General features: G+C 42.5%; 1 protein-coding gene across 1 annotated transcript; it reads left to right on the top strand.

The window, feature by feature from the left end:
* Positions 1–21076: 21076 nt before the first annotated feature.
* On the top strand, positions 21077–24504 carry LOC110728463. The gene is made up of 2 exons (XM_021908106.1): positions 21077–21901; positions 24244–24504. The coding sequence occupies exons 1-2, from the start codon at positions 21077–21079 to the stop codon at positions 24502–24504; spliced, it is 1086 nt and encodes a 361-aa protein (XP_021763798.1).
* The last annotated feature ends 1330 nt before the right edge of the window (positions 24505–25834 follow it).

Genomic DNA, 25834 nt, shown 5'->3' with positions numbered 1-25834 from the left:
TTGTTCTTAATCTTGTTTGATTAAGTTTCTTATGCTTGTTTAATTGCTTTAATTAAGGGGCGGGTCTTGGTGGGTTTCCTTCCGCGTAGTGTCGGGTCACTACGAAACCCTACAATGCGGCTAGCACTGGACTCACTTCCAGAGCATAGGGGCAATGTCGCCTTGCGCCATGAGATCTACCGTCTAAGAATGATGAGAGCCTATAATAAAAGAGTGCACAAGCGGCCCCTGAAAGTAGGGGACTTTTGTGTTACGAAAAATGGAAGCAACCGGTAGGGCCAATGACTAGGGAAAATTGAATCCCAATTGGGAAGGCCCCTACCGGATCTATGAAGAAGTACGAGGCGGCACCCACCGCTTGGAAACACCAGACAGCAGGCAGCTAGCCAGAACTTGGAATGTAGACAACTTGAAAAAGTGCTTCTTCTGAGACTTGTAAAATATTTATAAATGAAAGCACATCAATAAAAGTTGCTATTTGTTTTCAATACTTTGTATTTGTATGCATCCTCCAAAAGGGAGGGACGCCTGCCTAACAAGCAGACGGCCTTCTTATTATTTTCCTACTACTCCAATATGAGTAGAAATAAGCTAAGTCTAGTAAACTTAGTAGCTATGTGTTGTTCCACTCAGAACAAATGAGGCCTATGGCCGAATATTCTTTGTTTATAAAACAATGCGTCTGTCTATTACATGAGCCGGCGTTCGGCGACATCCATTTGGGTGAATTCGTCGCAGAGAGCATCTCCCATTTGGATGGCACATTGCACTGTGAACTGATCAAATGAGACAAAGATAACACAGAAAGTTTTTCTGGGGTTTTTCGTTTTTAAACGAAAATTTTAATTCTTTTTAAGCCTTGATTAATGCAAGCATTACAAGGTTAGATTAAATGCACATTTGCATCACTAATCTACTGGTTTTAAAATATCCTTGAGCATAATAATTGAGTGTTTATTAGTGCTTAAGTTGATATACCAATTTATCACATAAACTTGTTTTTCACAAGTTTTGCAAATAAATTACAATAAGGTGTGAAAACTTGTTGTGATTTTGTATTTTAAGTTCCCAAATAATGTTAAAGTTCTAATCTTTAAATGTTTAAATGATTGGAACCTTAACCCTAAATTCCATGTTGAACAAAGTTTGGATTTTTTTCATATTTTGGTTGATCAAAATCCATTAAGTTCAATTACTTGTGTGTAAAATTTGATTAATCTTCATATTGGAAGATGTAATCTTGGTATTTTACACAAGTATGCAAGTTGGAAAAATTTTTGTCATTGGATGGTTAATTTATTTTTCAGCTCCCATTTGTCAAATCCATTGTTAATTTGCATATTGGCAAGATTAATTTTGGACATAGCTCTTTTTATTTTAAGCATAAAGTTTGACCTAATTTTTGTTCAAAATTGAAATTTTGGATAAATTTAGGCTTGTGCACCAATAAAATAAATTTTAAGTTAGACTTAATTTTATTTTATTTTATTTTCCCACAAAATAATTCTAAAATGTAATTTGGAATTAATTATTGTCACACACAAATCGGAATTAAAATTCCGAGTAAAATACACGCAAAACGATGCAAAATCGCAAGCGTCACCAAGGCTAGCCGGGCTGCCTAGTAGCCCACATGTAGGCTGCCTGTGGTGCGCATATGGCTGTGCATCGTTGGTGCGTGGTAGTGTGGCAGTGGGAGAGGTGTGCTGCCGTAGTGCTAGATGCATGGCAAGGCTGCTGGAATTGCTTGTGCGTGCTGCTGGGCAGCGAGGCAGCAAGCCCCAGCCAGCCTGCCAGGCACCAGCTAGCAAGCTAGCATGCGCACCATGCGTAGCGAGCTGCTAGTGCTGGCTGGCGCAGCATGCCAAGCTTGGCGCGGATGCTGGCACACAGCACAGCAAGCGCAGCATGCCATGGGCTGCCTAGCAACCATGGTGCGCATCCACCTAACTTTTGTGTGGGGCATTTTTCTTAAGTTTGAGCTATAATTTTGCGATTATCCCGGTTTTAAAATACTTTGGTAATTGTTTTAACGAGGCTAAAAACCTCGATTTTCGATTTTGCAAAATTTTGACAAATTATGGGTTATGCCGACTTAATTAATCGGATTAATTAAGTACAGATGCGGAATTTAGCGGGAGCTTAATTAAGCGCGTAAGAATTTTGCGTTTAGAAATAATGGATTAAACCACTTTGACTAGTTTTAATTAGGCGCGTTAATTGGATTAACCACCTAAGTTAGTTACTAGTTTTGCGTGTTTAATTATGTATTTCGTAAAATTGCATGGACCGTTCACAAATAGTGAACGGGTGAATGGAAGATTGCTTTCAAAATAGGTTCTTTGAAAATGGCAACTGGTGGGGCCTGACTAGGATAGAAAATAGGGACTGCGTTCCGTTATGTATTTTTGTAAATCTAAATACGGTCTGCGAACCGTTACGTATTTTTGTACTATTAGATTAATCTTAGTCGTTCTAGCTAGCTTCTTTTTATTTCATTATTGGCCAAGAGGTCTCAAGACGGCGTTTCGACGAAGACGAGCCAAGATGAAGACCCATGGAAATTGAAGATTTCAAGGGGTCATGCTAGTTGCCAAATGCATCTATTTTATGCCTTATATATTGTTATTATATATGATTGCTAGATGCATGTCTAGGATTTCTATTATGTTGCGACGATTAGTTAAGTTCACTTAAATCAACCAACATAGAAACCCTAGGTCCCTTAATAATATTGAGCTAAAATTTGCCGTTCCAAGAACAACACTTACCGAACTAATGCGCGTACGTGATGGATTACGCCAAAGCGAGGCATCACTACTTCCCTAGGAACGTAAGGTATACTAGGTATACAAGTTGTCTTGGTTAAGCTTAACGATATCAGTAAGGAGTCCATAGATGTCGTGGCAAAAGAGATAAAATGTCAAGAATGCATTAGATGCGACATTTTATCAAACCGAGAGTAGCTTGGAGCTATTAGCAATCGGATTGCTTACCTTAAGATATTTAATGATTAAGACTAAAGCATGCTTAACCATTTCTTGATCTTTGGGATCTCGGAATCATTTTATTCTCGCCCATAAGGGACAATCTTAAAATGCGTGGATAAAATGCTCAATAAGTTTAAATATGTGCATGAACGCTTTAAATTTCAACTTATTGATGTATGAATGGTTTTTCACTTCAAATTCTTTCAATTGTAGAAAAATGTCTGCAAGTAAATCAAACAACAACCAATTCTCTTTGCGCTCAATTCTCGACAAGGAGAAGTTGAGCGGGCCAAACTTTCTTGATTGGCAAAGAAATCTCCGCATTGTACTAATGCAGGAGCTAAAGGAATACGTCCTTGATGAGGAAATGCCCGACGCTCCCAATAAGGAGGTCACTCAGGCTGCCCTTAACCGATGGCAAAGTGCCAATCGGGATGTCAAATGCATCATGTTGGCCACAATGTCTCCGGATCTTCAAAAGACTTTCTTTGAAAAGGAGACAGCCTTTGAGATCATTTCTGAACTTCAGAATATGTTCCAAGAGCAGGCCCGAACTGAAAGGTTCGAAACCCACAGGCAGATCCTTGAGAGCAAGCTCAAGAAAGGAGAGCCAGTCAGCCCGCATGTTCTCAAAATGATTGGATTATTTGAAAACATGGAAAGGCTTGATCCTGGGTATTCAACCGAAATGGCAATTGACATCATTCTCCACTCCCTTCACAAAGGCTATGATCAGTTCAAGATGAAATATAATATGCATAGTATGGAGAAAACCCTCACCGAGCTTCATGGTATGTTGAAGCAAGCCGAGCAAACCCTCAAGGATGAGGGAAAGCATGACATGCTCATGGTGAGGAAGGGCACGCCGTTCAAACGTCCGGGCAAAAAGAAGAGCTTCAATGGGAAAAAGAAGAAATTCCCGCCTAAGTCAAAATCTGCCAAGCGCAGCAAGGACAAAAGGGCAGCCTCTTCTATATCCGATTCCGAATGTTTCTACTGCAAGAAGAAGGGACATTGGAAACGGGACTGCCTCAAATTCAAGGAAGATAAGAAGAACGGAAACGTTGCTTCTTCATCAGGTATTTTTTTTATAGACTTAAACTTTGCTAGCAAAACAACATGGGTATTAGATACCGGATGTGGCTCACACCTTTGTTCCAATGCTCAGGGACTAAGGATAAGTAGGAGGCTAGAGAAGGGAGAGGTCGAGCTTCGGGTCGGCAATGGAGCAAGGATGTATGTCGTCTCCGTTGGAACTCTCAGTTTGTCTTTGCCCACTGGGCTTGTTCTAGAACTTGAAAACTGTTATCATGTTCCTAGAGAGACCAAAAACATTATTTCAATATCGGTGTTGGACGCCAAAGGATTCGAATTTCGAATCAAAAACAACAGTTGTTTTATATATTTTGATAATGTTTTATATGGTAAGGCACATTCAGAAAATGGTCTTTATGTGCTTTAACTAGACAAACAGGTCTATAACATCGAGAATACTGCCAAAAGGGCTAAGACCATCGAGTCGGATCAAACCTACTTGTGGAATTGTCATCTTGGCCATATTAACATCAAACGCATCAAGAAACTTCTTCAAGAAGGTGTTCTTGACTCATTTGACTTAGAGTCATTTGAAAATTGCGAAGGATGCTTATTACGCAAGATGATAAAACAGCCATTCTCCAAGTTGGGAGAAAGGGCAAGTGACTTATTAGGTCTAATACACACGGATGTATGTGGACAAATGAGCACACCCACAAGAAAAGGTTACCGATATTTCATCACTTTCACCGACGATTATAGTAGATATGGCTTTATCTACTTAATGTCGAATAAATCTGAATCCTTTAAGAAATTCAAAAAATTTTAGAAAGAAGTTGAAAATCAACTTGGCAAGAAATTTAAAGCACTTCGATCGGATCGAGGTGGCGAATATTTGAGCCATGAATTCGACGATCACTTGAAAGAAAATGGCATTCTTTCAGAGTTGACACCTCCCGGAACTCCTCAATGGAACGGAGTGTCCGAACAGAGGAACCGGACCTTGTTAGACATGGTTCGATCAATGATGGGTCTTAGTGAACTCCCTATCTCTATCTGGGGACATGCACTACAAACAGCAGCACTAACACTGAATAGAGCTCCATCAAAAGCTGTTGAAAAGACTCCATATGAATTATGGACTAAGAAACCTCCTAGGTTGTCTTTTCTCAAGATTTGGGGATGCGAAGTATATGTCAAGCGATTAATTTTGGACAAACTTCACCCCAAATCGGATAAGTGTTTCTTTTTGGGTTATCCAAAAGAAACCAAAGGGTATTACTTCTACAATAAATCCGAGAACAAAGTGTTTGTTGCTCGTGATGGTGTCTTTTTGGAGAAGGATCACCTTTTCCAAAATGACAAGTGGGAGGAAAATCGAACTCGACAAAATTCGAGAGGACGAGCAACAATGTCAACCTGACAAAACTGACAATCTAGATACTTTGGAAGCATCTAAGAAGATTGGTCAGAATCAAACAGACAATGTAAATGCTCAACCGATTACCCTACGTAGGTCGCAACGGCAAAGATCTCAACCAGACAGATACCTCGGTATCGTCTTAACCGATGATCAGGACATCCTAGTCATGGATGGTGATGAGCCGGCGACATACAAGCAAGCTATGACGAGCCCCGACTCTGCAAAATGGCAAGAGGCCATGAAATCCGAGATGGACTCCATGTCTGAAAATCAAGTCTAGGACTTGGTGAATTTGCCCGAGGGTTATACACCCATTGGTTGCAAATGGATCTTCAAAGTGAAGACAGATAAGGATGGAAATGTATCAATATACAAAGCTAGACTGGTGGCAAAAGGTTATAGACAAGTCCACGGATTGACTATGATGAAACTTTTTCACCAGTTGCAATGCTAAAATCCGTCCGGATCATCCTAGCGATTGTTGCATATTACGATTACGAAATATGGCAAATGGATGTCAAAATTGCCTTCCTTAATGGGATTTTGGAAGACTCTGTGTATATGACACAACCAGAAGGTTTTGTCGATCCAGGCAACGCTGGAAAGGTTTGCAAGCTCAAGAAGTCCATTTATGGACTAAAGCAAGCCAGCAGAAGTTAGAATCTGCGATTTGATGAAGCCATCAGCAAGTTTGGTTTTATCAAGAATCCAAATGAGTCTTGTGTATACAAGAAGGTCAGTGGGAGTGATATTGCATTCCTAGTCCTATATGTCGATGACATACTGCTCATTGGAAACAGCACAAAATTATTGGAGTCCGTAAAGGGCTTGTTGGGAAAGTGCTTTTCAATGAAGGACTTAGGAGAGGCACAGTACATATTGGGCATCAAGATCTACATGGATAGAACTAAGAGGATGATTGGATTAAGCCAGAGTACTTACATTGATAAGGTACTGGCTCGATTCAACATGGAAAATGCCCAAAGAGGGCATTTACCCATGTCCCATGGCGTAACTCTCAGCAAGAAACAGTGTCCGCAGACACCTGTTGAGCGAGAAAGAATGAATCAGATCCCATATGCTTCGCTAATCGGATCGATCATGTATGCTATGATATGTACAAGGCCAGATGTATCGTACGCCCTGAGTGCAACGAGTCGATACCAATCGAACCCAGGAGAAGTGCATTGGACTGCGGCCAAGAACATCCTTAAGGGAAAAGGAACAAGGATAAATTCCTGGTGTATGGAGGCCACAAAGAACTGGTTTAAGAAGGTTACACCGATGCTAGCTTCCAAACTGACTGAGACGACTTCAAGTCACAGTCTGGATTTGTATTCTGTCTGAATGGAGGAGCGTTCAGCTGGAAGAGTGCCAAGTAGAGCACCACTGCAGACTCTACAACTGAAGCCGAGTACTTGGCCGCTTCAGAAGCTGCCAAGGAAGCTGTTTGGATTCGCAAGTTCATTAGCGAACTTGGTGTTGTACCCTCAATCAAGGGACCGATAAACCTTTATTGTGATAATAATTGCGATATCGCTCAGGCCAAGGAGCCGAGAGAACACCAGAAGGTCAAACAATTGCAAAGGAGATTTCACATGATATGGGAATGGAAATCCGAAGGTGAAATCAGAATTTGTAAGATCGGCACGGATGATAATGTAGCCGATCCTTTGACTAAACCTTTGCCTCAAGTGAAACACAACAAGCACATTGAGGCAATGGGAATCAAGCATGTTGGAGATTGGCTTTAAAATTCCCTGTACATGTGTTTTAATTAAATAGGATATTTAATGTAAGACACTGTATTAAAACCATTCATTAATGGAGTAAATAATTTTTGTGCAAAATTATCATTCACTCCATTACTATTTAATTGTGGTTTAGAATTAAATAATGAGTCCATTCGATTTACGGAAATATTCAAAACAAGGTATCAAGACCATGTCTTGGATAAAGAAACACCTGTTAAGTGAACATTGAATATTAAATCGAAAAGTGTCCCTAATCGAGGTCATCTAATAGATGGACGATTGATGACCGCCATAGATTACTGTGTAGTATGATTTACATCACCGTTTCTTGTGCTGCGAGGACATGACGGTCATAAATCATTTGCACATGTACAGTTTAGAACTCTACTGGATAAGACCTATGAGAGTACTTTAAGAAAATTTAAGTTTTGTCATAAGTACACTTCTCATTATGACTATCGGAACTTATTTCCTCTGACCATGAGTACGGTGAAGTTTTCTTGTTTGAGTACTAGACTCTTTGATGTTTCCAAACGTCTACCGTAACTTGGGATCATAACGGGAACACTTGGGAGACTATGTCCTCATAGTAAGAAGAACTTACAATACAAGACTGGGATTGTTCCCCTACTAACAATAGGGAAAATGTTTTGTTGTTTACAAGGCCGCTCGAAGAGCGAGACTGTGAAAATGCATGGCCATGCTCAGATGGATTTTAGAAATCATCTGCTTATTGACAGTCGAACTCGGAGATCGAGAAACACTTCTGAACGTAATAAGGATGACAAAGAATCTTACCTTATAGTTCACGAAGAAACATTAAGTCACATAGGAAATGAGCTATACACTATATGCACACTTGTCCGGAAGGACAAGTGGGAGATTGAAAGGAATGGTCAAGTGATCGGAATGCCTAGGTGGAGGCCGCTTCCGATCAGTAATATCGAGGTACAATTGATATTACAGCATAATCTTAACTGAACCCTTCGGGTCGAACCCAATCGAATCACCGATCCGAGACGACGAATTAATCCGAAAGGATTTAATGAGTCGACAGAGTTTTACGAATACAGACGTCAGAAATCAAGCCTAGGGCGTCGAGACCGAGCGTCGCAAAATCACAAGCAACAAGTATGAGCATAGCCGTAGCTAGGCTAGGCTAGCACATCGCATGCATAGGTGCACCATGTGTGTGCTAGGCGCACCATGGTGTGCTAGGCGAGGCACAAGTGTTAGGCGCCATCGCAGCCCTAGCATCATGCCTAGGCGCGCATGGCTAGCCTATCGCACCAAGCACAGTCATCGCAGTGCTAGGCACTAGCGCATGGGCCTGTGCGTGCATGCCTCGCACTATAGCACCCCTATCGCGCCAAGCACAGCACCCACATGTGTGTGCATGTGCGTGGGCACTGTCGCAGCACCCTAGTATCACGCACAGCACCATCGCAGTGCTAGGCACATGCATGTGTGCGTGGGCATGTGCGCCATCGCCCAGCAGCCTCGCAATGAGGCACCGAGCTGTGTGCTTACGTGCATGCCTTCGCATGGTAGCACCAAGCACAACAAGCTAGCACGCAGCACCAAGCCCAGCATGCGTGGCTCGCTAGCAGCACGCATGCTAGGCCTTGCGTGCGTGAGTGCGGTGGTTGGGCTGTGCGTATGCTGGCCTAGCTAACTGGCTGTGCGAGAGGCCCTGTGCGAGTGTGTGTGCGAGAAATTGCTAGCCAGCAGCACTATGCTAGCAGCGCCAGCGCCCAGCAGCTCGCAGCGTGCTAGGGGCTGATGTGTGCTAGGCCAGTGCGTGCTAGCACTGCTTGCTAGCACAGCAAGCTGGCTGGCTGCCCAGCCTTGGTGCTAGGCGCCAGGTGGCAGCCTTGGCATCCAAGGCAGTCTTCCAGCCCAGCTGTCTATGAGATGCCGGTTTTGGTGAGGGGTGGGGACCAAGCTTGGGCAAAGCCTTGAGGAGCAACACAATGGTCCTCCCACCCATTCATGGTCCTCACCTAACCTTCTCTCTCCACTTGACACTTGTTGCATTGTGATTGTGTTTATTTATTAATTTATTTTAGAAATAAATTAATTAGCAAATTAAACATTCTCCCACATTGGTTGGGGAATGAAATGCAAGGGTTCATTTCCCTATAAATACCAAGCTTGGGTATTAGGAAATGAACAACTTTGAGTGGAATTAAAAAGGCAACTCTAAGAAAAGAGTAAACCTTTGATTCGTAAAACTCATAGTTATTTTGTCCGGGTCTTGACTAACCTTCAAGACTTAGGACGCTCAGGTATAATTCTTGTTCTTAATCTTGTTTGATTAAGTTTATTATGCTTGTTTAATTGCTTTAATTAAGGGGCGGGTCTTGGTGGGTTTCCTTCCGCGTAGTGTCGGGTCACTACGAAACCCTACTATGCGGCTAGCACTAGACTCACTTCCAGAGCGTAGGGGCAATGTCGCCTTGCGCCATGAGATCTACCGTTTGAGAATTACAAGAGCCTATAATAAAAGAGTGCGCAAGCGGCCCCTGAAAGTAGGGGACTTTGTGTTACGAAAAATGGAAGCAACCGGTAGGGCCAATGACTAGGGAAAATTGACTCCCAATTGGGAAGGCCCCTACCGGATCTATGAAGAAGTACGAGGCGGCACCCACCACTTGGAAACACCAGACAGCAGGCAGCTAGCCAGAACTTGGAATGTAAACAACTTGAAAAAGTACTTCTGAGACTTGTAAAATATTTATAAATGAAAGCACATCAATAAAAGTTGCTATTTGTTTTCAATACTTTGTATTTGTATGCATCCTCCAAAAGGGAGGGACACCTGCCTAATAAGCAGACGGCCTTCTTATTATTTTCCTACTACTCCAATATGAGTAGAAATAAGCTAAGTCTAGTAAACTTAGTAGCTATGTGTTGTTCCACTCATAACAAATGAGGCCTATGGCCGAATATTCTTATTTTATAAGACAATGCGTCTGTCCATTACATGAGCAGGCATTCGGCGACATCCATTTGGGTGAATTCGTCGCAGAGAGCATCTCCCATTTGGGTGGCACATTGCTCTGTGAACTGATCAAATGAGAAAAAGATAACAAAGACTACTCACTGCTCAAAAAACATGCGGTAATCTATAATGTGTAACTCAGATGCCGACTATTGTTGCTCAGGGGTAACAAAATCGGAAAAATTTGAGGATATAAGCTAAGTTTAAAGCTTGGCACATGTGAGGAAACAACATGCGGCTGACGGTCGTCTACATCTTCTATTTACTCAAAACAAGGTGACAAAGATTGGTTAATCCCAAAGGTTAACTCATAGTCGCTCGACCTGAATAACTAAAATGGAACCTAAACGGTACGAACGAAACCGCCTGTCCAGTTGATAAACAGACGGAATTCGGCCACAATTCCTATTTTGGTTAGCAAAACAATTAAAGCTACCTCCTGTAACCCAACAAGCGGTTTCTACTTTGGTCAAACATCTCGTTTGACGCTTGTTTCTGTACAGGTACCAAACAAATGGACAATTTATAATCAATAAAATAAACTAAGTACAAAACTTAGTAGTTAAGTGTGGTTCGTCTAAAAGAACTATATTGAGGCCGAGAGCCGGATAATGCAGTATGTCCGTCTGTCCAATGGCTGACTGTCCGCCTGGTTTGGGGCAATCACCATAGTGATTGATTGACTTGGAAATCAGCCATACTCTGTAAAGTATCAGAAATTTCCAAGTCAATCCATCAACCTTTAAAAACCAGGCGCACAGTCGCCCAGGGGCAAAAGCAGTCGGTATACCATAACAATCGACATATTGAAAAGTATTTAAAGCATTCATACAAAAAGGGCAAGCTATACTTAGAAAAATTTATGAAATGCAAAAATATTTAAATCAAAGTGCAAATTGGAAAATCCGACAAAATTGCCATGATTCATATAAGTAGTCAGCCAGAAGACTGACAAAAATGTTAAAATTGTAATTAAACCCCGACCCCTTGGTCGGGTAATGATACAAAACAAGCGGCACGCAGGCCGAAGAAAGTTGATGTAAAAACAGGAAAAGCTCCAGCAGAAGGAGGGGGTTGTTCAGTAGCATCATTCGCATACTTTTGGTCCCCAGTCGGCCGCTGTTCTATCCTCCCCTTCCTCCTGGTCCTCCTGGTCCAACCCCCCGGATGCAAAATCAGACGACTCGCCCTCTTCCTCTTCTCCACCTTGGCCTTGGCCCATGATCTTGTCACTATATTCCTGGGTGCAGGCGGTAAACTGACTCTTCCAGCCTTCACAACTGGAGTCCGGGAAAAGAGCCACCCAGGTCATCTCCATGATGATGTTGCAGTCGTCCATCATGTCCTTCACCAAGGCCTGCTTCTCTTAGTCGGCCCTTGAAGTGTATTTTTTGGCAAGCTGGGTTTCCTGGTTAGCCAGCCGCTGCTTCAGATTGTCCACCCGAGTTCGGAGGCCTTCTGCTTCTTTCTCCGCCTCTTAAAGAGGCTTGAGCTTGTCCTTGAGGTCCTTAACCTGTTGTTCCAGCTCAGAAACCCGCTTCTTCGCAGCATCTAAGTCAACCTTAACCTGCAGGTTGGCGGTCGCCTATGAATATATTATGTCAGTCGTCAATATTTGATTTTGGGCAATCTGAAACATGGCCTTATCATAAGAAGAGGCGGAGCGAGCATTCGTAGCCTTAATCTCCTTGGTCTTCTCGTTGATGGGCCTGCGAAGACCGTGCACTCGCAGCATAGACTGCACTCGGCCAAAAAAACCAGACATCAATTATAGGCGGCTCACAAGTTATATAAACAAGAAATAGAAAATCTTTACCAAGTATACCTTAGCAAGAAAAGCGAGGATGGCATCCAGATTGAGAGTGCTGACTCCTCTAACCGCCTCCCTGTCCTCAAGGGAGACGGCTTTCAGTATGGACTTGGCCAGCTGTACAAGATTCGGCCTCTGAGAAGCATCTGCACATTCAACATTTTATAAGTACTTGGTGTAAATTCGGCCAATAGACCGATTGCTTTCAGAGGTACTAGACGACTGCTGATTGAATTTGACCCTTAAAGGGTAAGGGAAAGGAAACAAGTCTTTGATACCTTCAGCAGCCACCTCCTTCTCCTTCCCCTTCTCTTTCTTAGGCCAACTACCCTCAGGGACGGCTGGAGATTTTGGAGGTGGGTTCTTCCCTGGCCTTGAGGCCACATGCTTCCTAGATCTACCAGGAGTGCTCACATCACCAGCCGACTGCTTCCGAATCTTCGGATCTAGCTGAGAGTGAAAGGGTTTGTTTGAGTCGCTCTGTCACAAAAGTCACAGAATGAGGAGCAGGCGACAACAAATATATTTTGAGTTAAACAAATGAAAGAGAAGTTCACCTTGGGCGCCTGTGAAGCAGGCGATTCTCCAGTAGGCCGCTTGCCCAGGATGGCGGAGCGGTATTAAACAACAGCTTTCTTTGATGCCGAGAGCTTCTCCATAGCACTATCTACAAAGGATGAATCAAAGAGTTAGTTTGACACAAAATCAACCAAGACACTTGAACATGCGGTCAGCTACCTCTCGGCATCTCTCCACTAAGGCCGCAGGCGACCAAATATGTCCCATCGTATAGCCAGTTATACTTGGGAATATAATCTTGGGGAATGTACTCCCTCGCCCCAGTTTCGGGGTTTGCTTGGATTTCCACTTTGAAGAGCCCTTTGTCAAGGATCTCCCTCTTGCTCTACGAGGAACAGGCGGCAGCTCAGCTCCGCCTATTAGGAAAGGTGGTTCCTGTTCCACATGTTAAACTTTTTATTCCTAATTTTGTCAATGCTGGAGACAATGTAGAAAGTGTTCCTCCAATCTTTCCATTTGTTCTCCTTCCCCAAAGTCATCATATAGCCCTTGTGGCTAGACAACTAGAACTAGTCGGTCCCACTTGTTTTTGAGGTCCGGCTGAGGCAGTGCATGTAGGAGAATGCTTCAAAGTTGGGGTCTACTTCGTGCATTTTGCAGCCGGCAACATAGCCTTAAGATGTTGAATCAAGAGTTTGGGGCCAGTTGCCAGACGCCTAGCTGGTATCTGTCCAGGATTCGCTCCACAGGTGGATGTAGAGGAAATCTTAGGCCAGCCTTAATAGCCGCCTCATAGTAGCCAAAACATTTGTCCCCGTAGCTACACTTCTCTGGCCAGACTACGGTGTCCTCGGCATCCGGCGTGCATAAGATATAACCATGCCCCATGACATGATGATAGTAGGAGGCATATTGCTCTCGGTGGGTAGCAGACGGCTCCGCCCAATCTTCTCCCAATTCTACTAAGAAGGATTCTTTCATTGTCTCTAGCTGAGAGTGCCTCTCTTCAGAGTCGTTAGAGAATTTGCTGGAAGTACTTGGCTTAGAGTCACTACCTAAGCTCTCGGACCTAGCGTCCGCCTGATGGGCTAGATCAACAAAGCCCGGCATGTCATTTTGAACCTCCTCCCCTGGTTCTTCTAAAATGGAATCACTAGGGGTTCTTGGGGCGCCAGGCGGCACGTCAGATATCTCACTGACAGGCGCATAGAAGGAGGATTCGTCTGAGTTTTTCACCCTTCCAGTTCTCTTAGTTCTGGCCATGGTGTCCTGCACAGACACATAGATAGTCAGACTTGGGTAGTTCGCAAAGGGTGGTCCAGCAAGGGGCAGTCGGCACTCCTAGTTCTAGATTCATCCGTTCCCAGTGACCGGCTGATCACTAACCTAGGTCGTGCCGTGTGCTTTTGGGAAACAATTTTTAAAAAGAAAAAGAAAACAAAGAGAAAGTACAAGAAAAACAGGTGGTTACCTTTAGTCTGTAAAGATGAAGGTGCTTGGAAAATCTTCAGCGGCTGTAAGAGCAGGTGGTCTGGTAGCAGGCGACGGTCATTCTTTCTTAGAAAAAGACAATGTTCTCAAGTCAAGAGTTCTGTCTGAATTTTTTGGATATATCCAAAAAATTATTGGGGGCATGACCTATTTATAGGGGGGTGAATTTCAAGGGACAGTCCGAAAAAGAAAAAATAACAGTAAAAATCGTTAGCCAATCAGAGTGTGACATGTGTCACAGGCGCCACGTGGCAAGCCACGTCACCCCTGTGAAGGGAAAATGATTAGAGGATTTTTCCTACCACGTGGACCAATTAAATTCTACCACGGGTCATCCACGTGGACCAACCAGAGTCCGCCACGTGTCACCTCGTGAGAGGTCCAGGGTGGACCAATCAGGCCACGACATGTGGCAGACATATTGCCAATTAGGAAAGTGGCCTTTAATGGCCCAAATTCCTAGTCAAGCCCAGACAGTCCTAGGTTTCTGAAACCTAGTACAGGGCATGCATTACGAGACCCTATAAAAGGGATATGTTCCCCCTGAGGAACATCATTCAAAAATTATTAAACACACGTGTACATTAATTGCTGAGCATTAACTCCAGCTTTAATTGCACTACTTGAGAGCTAAGGCTCGGATTTTGAGGTTATATCAAATAGTCGGATGATCACTTCTCTCCTAAGAGGAGCCTGATCCCCCTTTATATTCCACACTCTTTACATCCGAACACGTTCTTACTTGATCGTCGGAGGCGGAACTCCCACACACAGGAGTCTCCGTTGTTTTGCAGGTATAGGCGTCTAGAGGCCAATTTTGGTGTTGTAACTCTCCCGCAAGACATCCAAAAAACCTCAAAACACTACCAGTTCTCCACATATTCATATCATTCAACATTGTAAAGCTCTTATTACTGGACGAGAATTGTAGATTACAATCAACAGGAAATTTTGTGAAGAACTACCCTAAAGATAAACTGTTTTGTAAACAACTACCCTTTTTTATTATTTTATTTGTGAACAACTACCCATTAAAAGGAAAACGTTTGTCTAGCACTACCCATTAACGAATCTCGTCCAATTATGTCGTTTGTGGGCTCCACTCCTACGATTTATCCTCCAATTAATTCCCTCGCCAAGTACTCTCTCCTCTTTTCACCATTTTTGCTTCTCTTCTTAGACGTTGCACCTTTCAGCATCTTAATCTAACCTAAATGATTCTTTGTGCTCCAAATTCATCCCCTTTTCAATAGATTGACAGAGCTTAAAACCCTCTTTCTTTCCTCTCAAAACTATCATTCTCTTTCCTACTCATCTTCTTGCCCAATTCAATTCCACAGCCTTGAACAAGCACCGGGTGACGCGAAAGCCCTCTGGCATTTCCCGCTGGCAATTACCTTATTTCAAAATGGACTTTTTTGCCTCATATGATGAATCACGAGGTGGGGGGGTCAGCTGTCTGCGCGAGTCACCTTCTTCTAGGCTCCGCTGGACGACATGGCATTCTCAGGCCAACTATCGTTGCGTTGCACAAGACGGTGCCCAACCCTAACCCTAAATAATTAAAACCCCTAATTCAATTCAACCCCTAAGCCCTAGAGATTAAAATCCCCAAATTGAATTGAAACTCTAAACCTAAATTGAATCTCTAACTATGTTAATTGAAGTAAATTAAAACCCCTAAACCAATCAAAGAGACCAAGGACTAAATCAATTGCTTAACCTAATTTAATGAGATATTGTGTTGAATTAATCGATGTTTTTTTCTTTTTTGGATTTTTGGATGACTTTAGGGTTCTTGGGGAGGAAGTTAATCGAGGGAGAAATTGTAAGAGTGGGCCCCACAAATGACACAATTGGATGGAATCCGATAATGGGTAGTGCTAGAAAAACGTTTACCATCTTATGTTTAGTTGTTCACAAATATAAAATAAAAAACGGGTAGTTATTCACAAAACAGCCTATATTTTGGATAGTTCTTAAAAAAATTTCTCAATTAACCACTGTTATAGAGAAATTAAACTAACCAAGCAATAAATTGGTTAGGTAAATATGGGGTGGAGTCGGATTAGAGGTTTGGTATGTCATTTGATGCGATCCAAAAGGATCTTCATCATGCTGTTATATTTATTGAAGGGTAAAAATGGAGTGGCGTGGCGAGGAAAATGCTGAAGGGAGTGATAGTGGACTAACTGTTTTCTTTTCGTTTAGTTTTCTTTTAGTTTATTGGTATTTGTAAAAAAAAAAAAAAAAAATTAAAATTAATGGGAATAATCCCAACTTTCAACAATCTTCTCAAAAAAATCCTAACTATTGTTGTACTTTAATTATTATTTTTTTTTCTTTTTCTTTATAATGATAATTATTACCTTTATATTATTACTTAAATTTTTGTTATTATTTTTAAACTATGCTATTGCCCAAAACATTACTTAATTTATTTGCATCACTTTTTGTTTTTTTTTTGGAAAAATTGCCAAAAATAATACAACCTTTGAGCCATTATTTTTTAATAATACAACATTTGGATTATACATGAATATTACAACCTTTGGGGCTCTTAATTTTAAACAAGACAAAAAAAACTCATAGCCGGCTAAATATGTTGTCCATAACATGTGTCGTTATATAATTGATCTAAGTTAATAATTTTTTATGAGAATACCTAAGTTAATCACCTTGATAAACGTCAAAATTTTATCAAGGGTTACTTTCGATATTTCCCATGTTTATTCAGGGTTGTATAAGTAATTTGAAGTCCAATATGAAGGATGGGTGTGTAACTGGTGTTACCCAGTACAGCTAATGTCGTCAATGGGATATAACTAAACTGAAGATGATTCAACTCATCAAACATCATCCTTGACATTTTGTTAACTTGTGTATTGTCTATGTTCATCATGTTTTTCTTCTCCTCCATCATCATCTTGCTCTTCCTCCTCCCCAATCCCCACCCAAACACCATTTTGACACCACCATTTTTTACATTGACACCGATACCTTTATCTTTTTCATCTCACCAACATATCCACCACCTTTTCGGCACCGCCAAATTAAACAAAACCCTACAAAAAGGGTGAAGTTTAGGGTATGGTCAGCCCCAAAGGGTAGGGGTGACCATGTCCTCCATTAAAGTTGTCATTGAGTTCCATTGAAGGTTAATTATTTCACTATTGAAGCTTAATTACTTTAACCATTGAAGTTTGATTACCTATGATAACAACTACAACAAACAAATTACATACATATATTAAAGTGTCTCATTGGTCAAAACTACTCAACAAAGTAAACAAGGCCGTAATCCCTGTCGACGTCCTACAATTTGAGCACTCAACTGTTTCTCTCTCCCCAACTTTTATCTTTCACTAAAAGTAATTTAGTTAAATACCTCTTTTAAAAAAGTTAAATCCTTGACTGGAGTGACCGCGTTACCAGACTTCATAAATTTAATAAGTTAACGCTGTTAATTTGCTTTTCAGAAGCTAGCAGGGTTCTGCAGAAGTACCCCACAAAATATTATTTGTTTATTGGTATTTTTAAAACACAATGCATTTTTTTACCTAACTGCCACTTCATAAACATCCCAAGTTTATTAAGGTGATAGATTTGATAAACTTGGATTTCTCATTTTTTTTAATTTTTTTTTTTTTTAAAAAAAAAACCCCCAACCGCCAATCCCCCGTTCAACACCCTAACCATGCCCAACCTCCTCTAGGCGACCCTCTCCTCATCCAACACCACAGCCAACCCCATCCCCGGTGACCCCCCTCCCTATCAAACACCACACACCCAATCCCTTCCCCCAGCAAATGCCACAACGACATCATGAAGTCACAAATGCCAGGAAGGCGTCTGGTCTAGGGGTAAGGGTGGGTACGACGGCGAATTTTAAGGCTGGAAAGGGGGAGGGGGTGTTTTCTATGGCGGGGGAAGGGGAGGCGGGCAATTATCGAGGGCCGAGGGAGGAGTGGGGTGATATTTCGAGGAGTTGGGGGAAGGGGAGGGGCGGCTATCGTGGTTTTTGTAGAAGTGGGATGGGGCGGATTAGAGATGGGTTGGGGGAAGGGGAGGGGACGATTTGCAGGGTGAGGGAAGGGGTAGGTGGGGTGGGTTTGCGGAGTAGGGATGGGTTTATGTGGTGGGGGCTGGGGTAAGGAGGTTGTTAGAGGTGGCTATATATGGTGGTGTGGAGATGGAGCAATGGTGGTCTTAGATGGGAGGATAGAGAAAATTTGTTTATCATAGAGCGACACGTGTCATGGGTAACTTGTTAAACATGTAATTTTTACACAAATCATAGAGCGATTTAATTATAAACAGATTACCCTGTTAATCATGTAATTAATATTACACCTGTAACTTGTTAAACATGTAATTTTTTGGAGGTTTAATAGACACATGTCAACACGTGAATGGTCAAATACTTTAAAAAATTAAAAAAAAAATAATAATTTTTTTCAAAAATAAAAAAACCAGCTACCCAGCTCCAGCATCCGCCCCACCAAATTAGTTCACACCTATTCCCCAGGACCAAAATGCCCCCATCCCCACTCCATCACTTTCCCCCCACCCCGAAAATTGTCGATCTCCCTTCCCTAGCCCCAAAACCCTATCCTCTCCCATTCCCCAGCCCTAAAACCTCGAGGGAGGTGGTGTTAGTGTCAGGGCATGGGAAGGGGAGGGGTAGGGTTTTGGGGCTAGAGAAAGGTGTTTCGTGGGTTTTTCGGGGTTGTGCGAGGGGCAAGGGGATGTTTCAAGGGTGGTCGGGTTTTCTGGGTTGGGGTGGGGGTGATTTTGAGGGTCGTGGTTGTCGGTAAGGGCGGCTTCGAAGGTGCTCTAGGGAGGGGGCGATTTAGGGGGTGGAGTGGGGTGGGGAGGAAGCCCGGTTTTCGAGGGGTGGGCTAGGAAGTGGGGGCGGTTTCCAAGAGGTGGGGCTTGGGAAAGGGTTTTGGAGGTGGTGGAACAAGGTAAAGGGGGCTAGTGGAAGTTTTTGTTTTTAAAAATATTTTTTGAATTTTTTGACCAATCATGTATTGCCATGTGTCTTATGTTACTTGTTATATTAGTTGATAACCAGTTGAGACCAATGAAATCTAATACCCCTAAAGTTGGAATTATTCAATAATATAATTCAAAGTTTGGATTATTAAAAGCGAATGAGCGAAAGTTGAAATTATTAAAACCAATTTTTTCAAATACTTATCATTTGTATGGTTTATTCAAAACTAATCCCCCAGCCCTTCAAACAAGAACAATTATGCCTTTTCCTAAAGCTTTACAAAGGTGCATGGTGTTTCAAAACTTTTCAAAGTTTTACAAAGATATACGGTGCAGTTTTTAAACGTCGAGAGTACACAGAATAATTTTTTTTATTAAAAAACAAAAAGTACATGAACTTGATATCTGTCCATTGAGGCACTGACCAGCAGGGGCGGACTTGGCCTTGTGCCTGGTGGGTCAAATGACTCACCAGGGCCTAAAAAAATTTCTAAGTTTTCTTAAAAAAAAAGAATAAAAAATTATTAGTTTGTTAATTTTAGTCTTGTCAATTTTAAGCTTGTTAATTATTAGTTAGTATTGTAATCTTGTCAATTTTCTATTTGGATGATCTTTGTAAATAATTTTTCTTGGGAATTTTGGTAAAAAAAAAAAAAAATTGGGTGTTGTTAAACGTCGTTCGCAATTTACTAGGTGACGTTCGCATTTTATACTTGAATTTCCTAAATTTCCCTCCGTATATAAACACTCAATAAACTAAGTTATGACACTTACGAGACATTTCCCGTCCTACAAAATCACTCTTTCACGCTCTCTCCCTCTAAAACCTTCTAAAAACTCTGAAATTTTGAAGAAAAAAAAAATCAGAAATTTTATTTTTTTTTATAAAACCAAAATCGTTGAAGGCTACTCAAACACAAGCAAATCTAGCAATCAAACGTTGAATCCGACAATGGCAGACCGACGAAGAATTGGGCTAACGTTTGGTGGTTGTGGTGGCGGCATTAGCGGCGGTGCCAACCGGTGAGTTTTTTTGTTTTTTTTTTTTTAAGTTTTTGAATTTTGAAAAAAAAAAAACTGGAAACCGTGACATTCGCCCAGAAATTCCGGAAGTGGGGGAGAACTTCCGGAAATTTTAGGCGAAAGTAGTGGTTTCCGCCTAAAATTTCCGGAAGTTCTTAGTCACTTCCGGAATTTCTGGGTGGAAGTGGTTGTTTCCAGTTTTTTTTTTTCTTTTTTCCCTCGGTTTCGTTGACTTCTTGCATTATTTTTTTTTTGTTAATTTTTATTTTAAAAATATTTCTTTCATTGATTTGTGGCATTAAAATAATTTTTTTCTTGATTTAATCTTGCAATAATTATTGTTATGTATTTTTTCTTGATTTAGTTTTGCAATATTTCTATCCATGAGTTTTACTTTTGCAAGAATTCTTGATTTACATTTTAATAAGCTTGTTATTGTTATGTATTGTTATTGTTATGTAAATTTTGTTTGGTTTGTATTGGTATTTGTTATGTATTATGGTTGGTGACTTAAATTGTTGTTATTGTTATTGTTACATTTTAATTGTGGCATTGTTTTTGTTGTATTTTATGATTTTTCTTTGTAATTCATGATTTTGCATCTTCATATTTGCAATAATAAGTCTGTTATTGTTATGTATTGTGTTTATTGTTATGTAAAATTTATTTGGTTTGTATTGGTATTGTTATTGTTGTTATGTATTATGGTTGGTGACTGAAATTATTGTTATTGTTTTTGTTATTGTTTTTTTTTTTTGGTTTGTGGTATTGTCGTTGTTGCGTTAGAATTTTAGCAATTTTGTGGTTAACTATAGTTTTGATTTGGTCTATTATTGTGTTGAAATTATTTGTAGTGTGTTATTGGTGTGTTGTTATTGTTAGTAGTATATTAGTATTGTAAGAATAATATTATTGTTATTGTTAGTAATGTTGTTATTATTGTTTATTTGATTTGATTTATTATAGTTTTGATTTGATATTTTTGAATTTGAATTATTATTGAAATATGATTCTGTACTTATTTCTTTAATGAAGATTGAGGGTTCTGGTCCTCGTCATGCAAGATCAAGACGTTTGAATGCGTCTGTTAGGAGGGAGTTAGGTGGTGCAGGAAATTCACAGGCACCGTTTCACCATGAGCAGCAGTATGGGACTGCTGGTACTTGGTCGGGGGAGCATCAGTCACAAGGGAGCACCCCCATGTATTCGTCACCTACTGGAGTGCCTTCATCTGACGATGAGGATGAAGAGCGAGGAAGTCAAGCTGCTGGAGATGCACAGTATGACCCTCAGGATTATCGTACTGTGTATAGGGGTGACCATGGGAGATATATTAGTAGTAGTGAACCAGCTCAAGCTTCTACCATCTCGTCAGAGTCATGGGTGGTGCAGGAGCCGATGTCAGGTGGGCCTGAGGATGGTACTATTATTCCTAGTTTTGGGGGTCACGTGGCTGCCTACATATGGGGTGGGCAGGAGCGAAATGTTCTGCGGTGTTTGAGCAGGACACAGTTGTGTACTGAATTGGGTAACTGGCGCGCTCGTCTTCCGCAGGAGCACCTGGAACCGATTGATGGCAGTGGTCTATCTCACTTACCCGGGATCATGTTTAGGCGATTTGACTGGCCCTTGATTTCTGCTTTTGTTGAGAGATGGCAGCCAGACACGAACACGTTTCACATGCCATTTGGGGATATCATGATCATGCTGCATGATGTGTATCATATTCTAGGGCTTCGTGTTGATGGTTCCATGGTTTCCACTACTCCTAGCACGGACGTTGTACGGGACGCGTGCTCGATTACCTTGGATATGACTGAGGAAGAGCTGAATGAGAAGTGCGGTACTAAAACCGTATGGTAGGGTAGTGGGGTGCTGACTGAGACGATAATGGAGTCGACCTTGGAGGCGTAGAGGCCCTTCAGTTTCCATTACAGGGCGTACCTGTGGTTAGTACTCGGCGGTTGTTTGTTTTTGGACAAGAGTGGAAACCGTACTCATCCTTCCTTCCTCAACAAGCTTTTTGTTGAGGATGTTCAGATTAGTGAGTACTCTTGGGGTTCTGCTATGCTAGTGAAAGGAATGGTGTCCTTCCAACAAGTGTATCATTCCGATAGAGGGTTCAGAAGTATTACAGAGTTAATTCTTCAGTAAGGTCAGGTGATCGGAATGCCTAGGTGGAGGCCGCTTCCGATCAGTAATATCAAGGTACAATTGAAATTACAGCTTAATCTTAACTGAACCCTTCGGGTCGAACCCAATCGAATCTCCGATCCGAGACGTCGAATTAATCCGAAAGGATTTAATGAGTCGACAGAGTTTTACGAATACAGACGTCGGAAATCGAGCCTAGGGCGTCGAGATCGAGCGTCGCAAAATCACAAGCAACAAGTATGAGCGTAGCCGTAGCTAGGCTAGGCTAGCTCATCGCAAGCCTAGGTGCACCATGTGTGTGCTAGGCGCACCATGGTGTGCTAGGCACCGTCGCAACCTAGGCGTGCCCTAGCACCCCATCGCAAGCTAGCATGGGTGCCTGGGTGCCTGGGTGCGCAGGGCAGCTATCGCAAGCCACACAAGCACCAGGCAGCCCATCGCAGCTAGCAGCGTGCTAGCGAGGGTGCCTGGGTGCTCATGGGTGCTGTCGCTAGCCCATCGCACCATGCACAGCCATCGCAGTGCTAGGCACTGGCGCATGGGCTTGTGCATGCATGCCTCGCACCATCGCAGCCCTATCACACCAAGCACAGCACCCTCATGTGCGTGTGTGTGCATAGGCGCTCTCGCAACTCCCTAGCATCATGCACAGCACCATCGCAGTGCTAGGCACATGCGTGTGTGCGTGTGCACCATCGCCCAACAGCCTCGCAATGAGGCACCTAGCTGTGTGCTTTCGTGCGTGCCTTCGCATGGCAGCACCAAGCACAACATGCTAGCAAGGAGCACCAAGCCCAGCATGCGTGGCTCGCTAGCAGCACGCATGCTAGGCCTTGCGTGCATAGTGCGCTAGCTGGATGTGCGCATGTTGGCCTAGCTGGATGGCACTGCGAGAGGCCCTGTGTGAGGGGCCATGTGCGAGAGTGTGTGCGAGGGAGTGCTAGGCAGCAGCACTAGGCTAGCAGCACCAGCGCCCAGCAGCTCGCAGCGTGCTAGGGCTGATGCGTGCTAGGCCAGTGCGTGCCAGCACTGCTTGCTAGCACAACAAGCTAGCTGGCTGCCCAGCCTTGGTGCTAGGCGCCAGCTGGCAGCCTTGGCAGCCAAGGCAGGCTGCCAGCCCAGCTGTCCATAGGGTGACGGTTTTGGTGAGGGGTGGGGACCAAGCTTAGGCAAGGCCTTCAGGAACAAGGCAATGGTCCCCCCCACCCATTTATGGTCCTCACCTAACCTTCTCTCTCTATTTGACACTTGTTGCATTGTTATTAGTTTTGTTTATTAATTTATTTTGGAAATAAATTAATTAGAAAAAATACATTCTCCCACATTGGTTGGGGAATGAGAATCAAGGGATCATTTCCCTATAAATACCAAGCTTGGTATTGGGATTTGATACAACCTTGAGTGGAATTAAAAAGGCAACTCTAAGAAAAGAGTAAACCTTTGATTTGTAAAACTCATAGTTATTTTGTCCGGGTCTTGACTAACCTTCAAGACTTAGGACGCTCGGGTCGGGTCGAGGGTACGATCCGTCGAAGATCTCGTCTTTTCGAGATTTTGAAGTCAGAGCTCTTTAGGAGCGAAGCACGCGTCAAAGGTATAATTCTTGTCCTTAATCTTGTTTGATTAAGTTTATTATGCTTGTTTAATTGCTTTAATTAACGGGCGGGTCTTGGTGGTTTTCCTTCCGCGTAGTGTCGGGTCACTACGAAACCCTACAGCTAGCATACATGTACCGGCAGTTGGGTACAGCATCACGAAAAGATGTTGATTCTATCGCTGGCTGTCTTACGCTTTTGCAGGCGTGGATCTACGAGTACTTTCCATGTTTTCGGCCTCAACAGGGGACCTTGACAAGAGAGCTTACTGTTACTCGTGCGTCCGCCTGGGATGTCGGATCGGGGTGCCCCAACAAGAGCATAGAGCGCCTTCTCGATTTTTGGGCTAGGTTGGATCATTTGACTAACAATGAAGTTAACTGGCTACCGTACGAAGTTGATCCAGCATGACGCGTGCCTTCTACTCTTTTCATTGGCTGCATCCAGTATTGTAGCATCATTGAGCCATATATGCCTGATCGAGTGGTTCGACAACTTGGATACGTCCAGGGCATTCCACAAGCCATCATCAGGCCTGAGAAGGCAAAGAGACCGACGAACTTGAAGATGTATCGAGTTGACTTTCCGCCAGAGATGACATATGTCATGTGGACTCGGTTTGTCCCTGGTGTGTCTTTCAGTGTCGTGATAGGTGCCCGCAGCAGACTTGGTGGTGGTGCTCCTACGGTTGGTCCTGGTTACATGTAGTGGCTGTACCAATATTCTCATCCACGTGTTTCTCCAGTTGCGTCATCACATGAGAGTCGCACACTGCCAGAGAGAACTAACACGGATTAATTACATAAGTAGTTGTGTTTTTTGGTACTATAATTATGATTAGAAAAACTTGTGATTTATTTAATATGTTGTTTTTTTAATTGAAGTGGGTGGGTCGGTCCATGGAGGTCATCAACAGGACACTAGAGGAGTATCCGAGCCTATTGCGTGATACAAGAGCAATGGCTGAGGCGCTACGAGCTAATTAGAGGGCGATGATGGGGTTGTGAACTTGCTGTTTTTTATTTTGATTTGACTTGTACGCATTTCGTTTATGTACTATTTATTCGTCATGTACTTTAAGGATTGAACAACTGTTTTTGTGGTTTTGTTGAAACTTTGTTCTATTAAGTTGAATTCGTTGCAAATTACATAACTACAACTGTTTAACATAAATAAAGTACAAAAATATGTTCATTATCTAATTAAGGCATCCCACATGTTCCTTCTAGCTGCGTAACGCTGATCCCAACTGTCAACACTTGGGTCGTGGTTCTCGGTCCACCAACCTGCAATCGGGGGAAGTGGCGAATCTGGTGCAAGTTCAATACAAATAAAATGTGAGCCCCCAATTGTAGCGATGACAAACTCTCGCTCCTGTGCTGTGACCCCCCTTCTTGCCCGTAACGGCAATATCATGAGGCATGGGTAGTAGCAGGTTGGTGTTTGGCCTACACCAAGAATAATAACCGCTGCGTTGAACCAAGTCGCAATAGGAAATAAATCTTGAATTGCAGCCATCCAATGATGGGAATCAACTGCCCCACCGTCCCATTGAATACGCTCCACATTGATCTCAAGTCTTCCAAGCCCATAAATCCTCTCATATAGGGCTCGATAACCGAGGACCTCATTCGCTATTGTTTCTCAAGCGTCATACCATCTGCCTTGATCACCGAAGAAGAACTCGGCCACACAACGAAACCCACATTTCCCATCGCCAATGACATCCTTCCATCCTGTGATGTAAGGCAATATCGGCCCTGGAAGCGAGTGTCGAAAACGACTTTGGCTAATGTCATTTACATCTCCTGCACAAATGTAGGGTTCAGTTAATAGTTTAGTAAACACTGACATATGTGAAAAACACAACACTTAATCGTACCTGTTTATCGTGCGCCACGTTCAGTGTATTGGCGGTTTACATGTTCAAAATAAGAACGATCACGTCTTGTATCATTGTTTCTTGGTCGACCACGAACCCGGTGGTTTACAACAGGCTCTCTGAGGTCAGAATGATCCGGATGCAGCTCCTCTTCAA

This window comes from Chenopodium quinoa, unplaced genomic scaffold, assembly GCF_001683475.1.
Source record: "Chenopodium quinoa cultivar QQ74 unplaced genomic scaffold, ASM168347v1, whole genome shotgun sequence".
In the NCBI taxonomy this organism is placed as follows: domain Eukaryota; kingdom Viridiplantae; phylum Streptophyta; class Magnoliopsida; order Caryophyllales; family Amaranthaceae; genus Chenopodium; species Chenopodium quinoa.
This window is presented reverse-complemented; position numbering and strand designations above follow the sequence as displayed.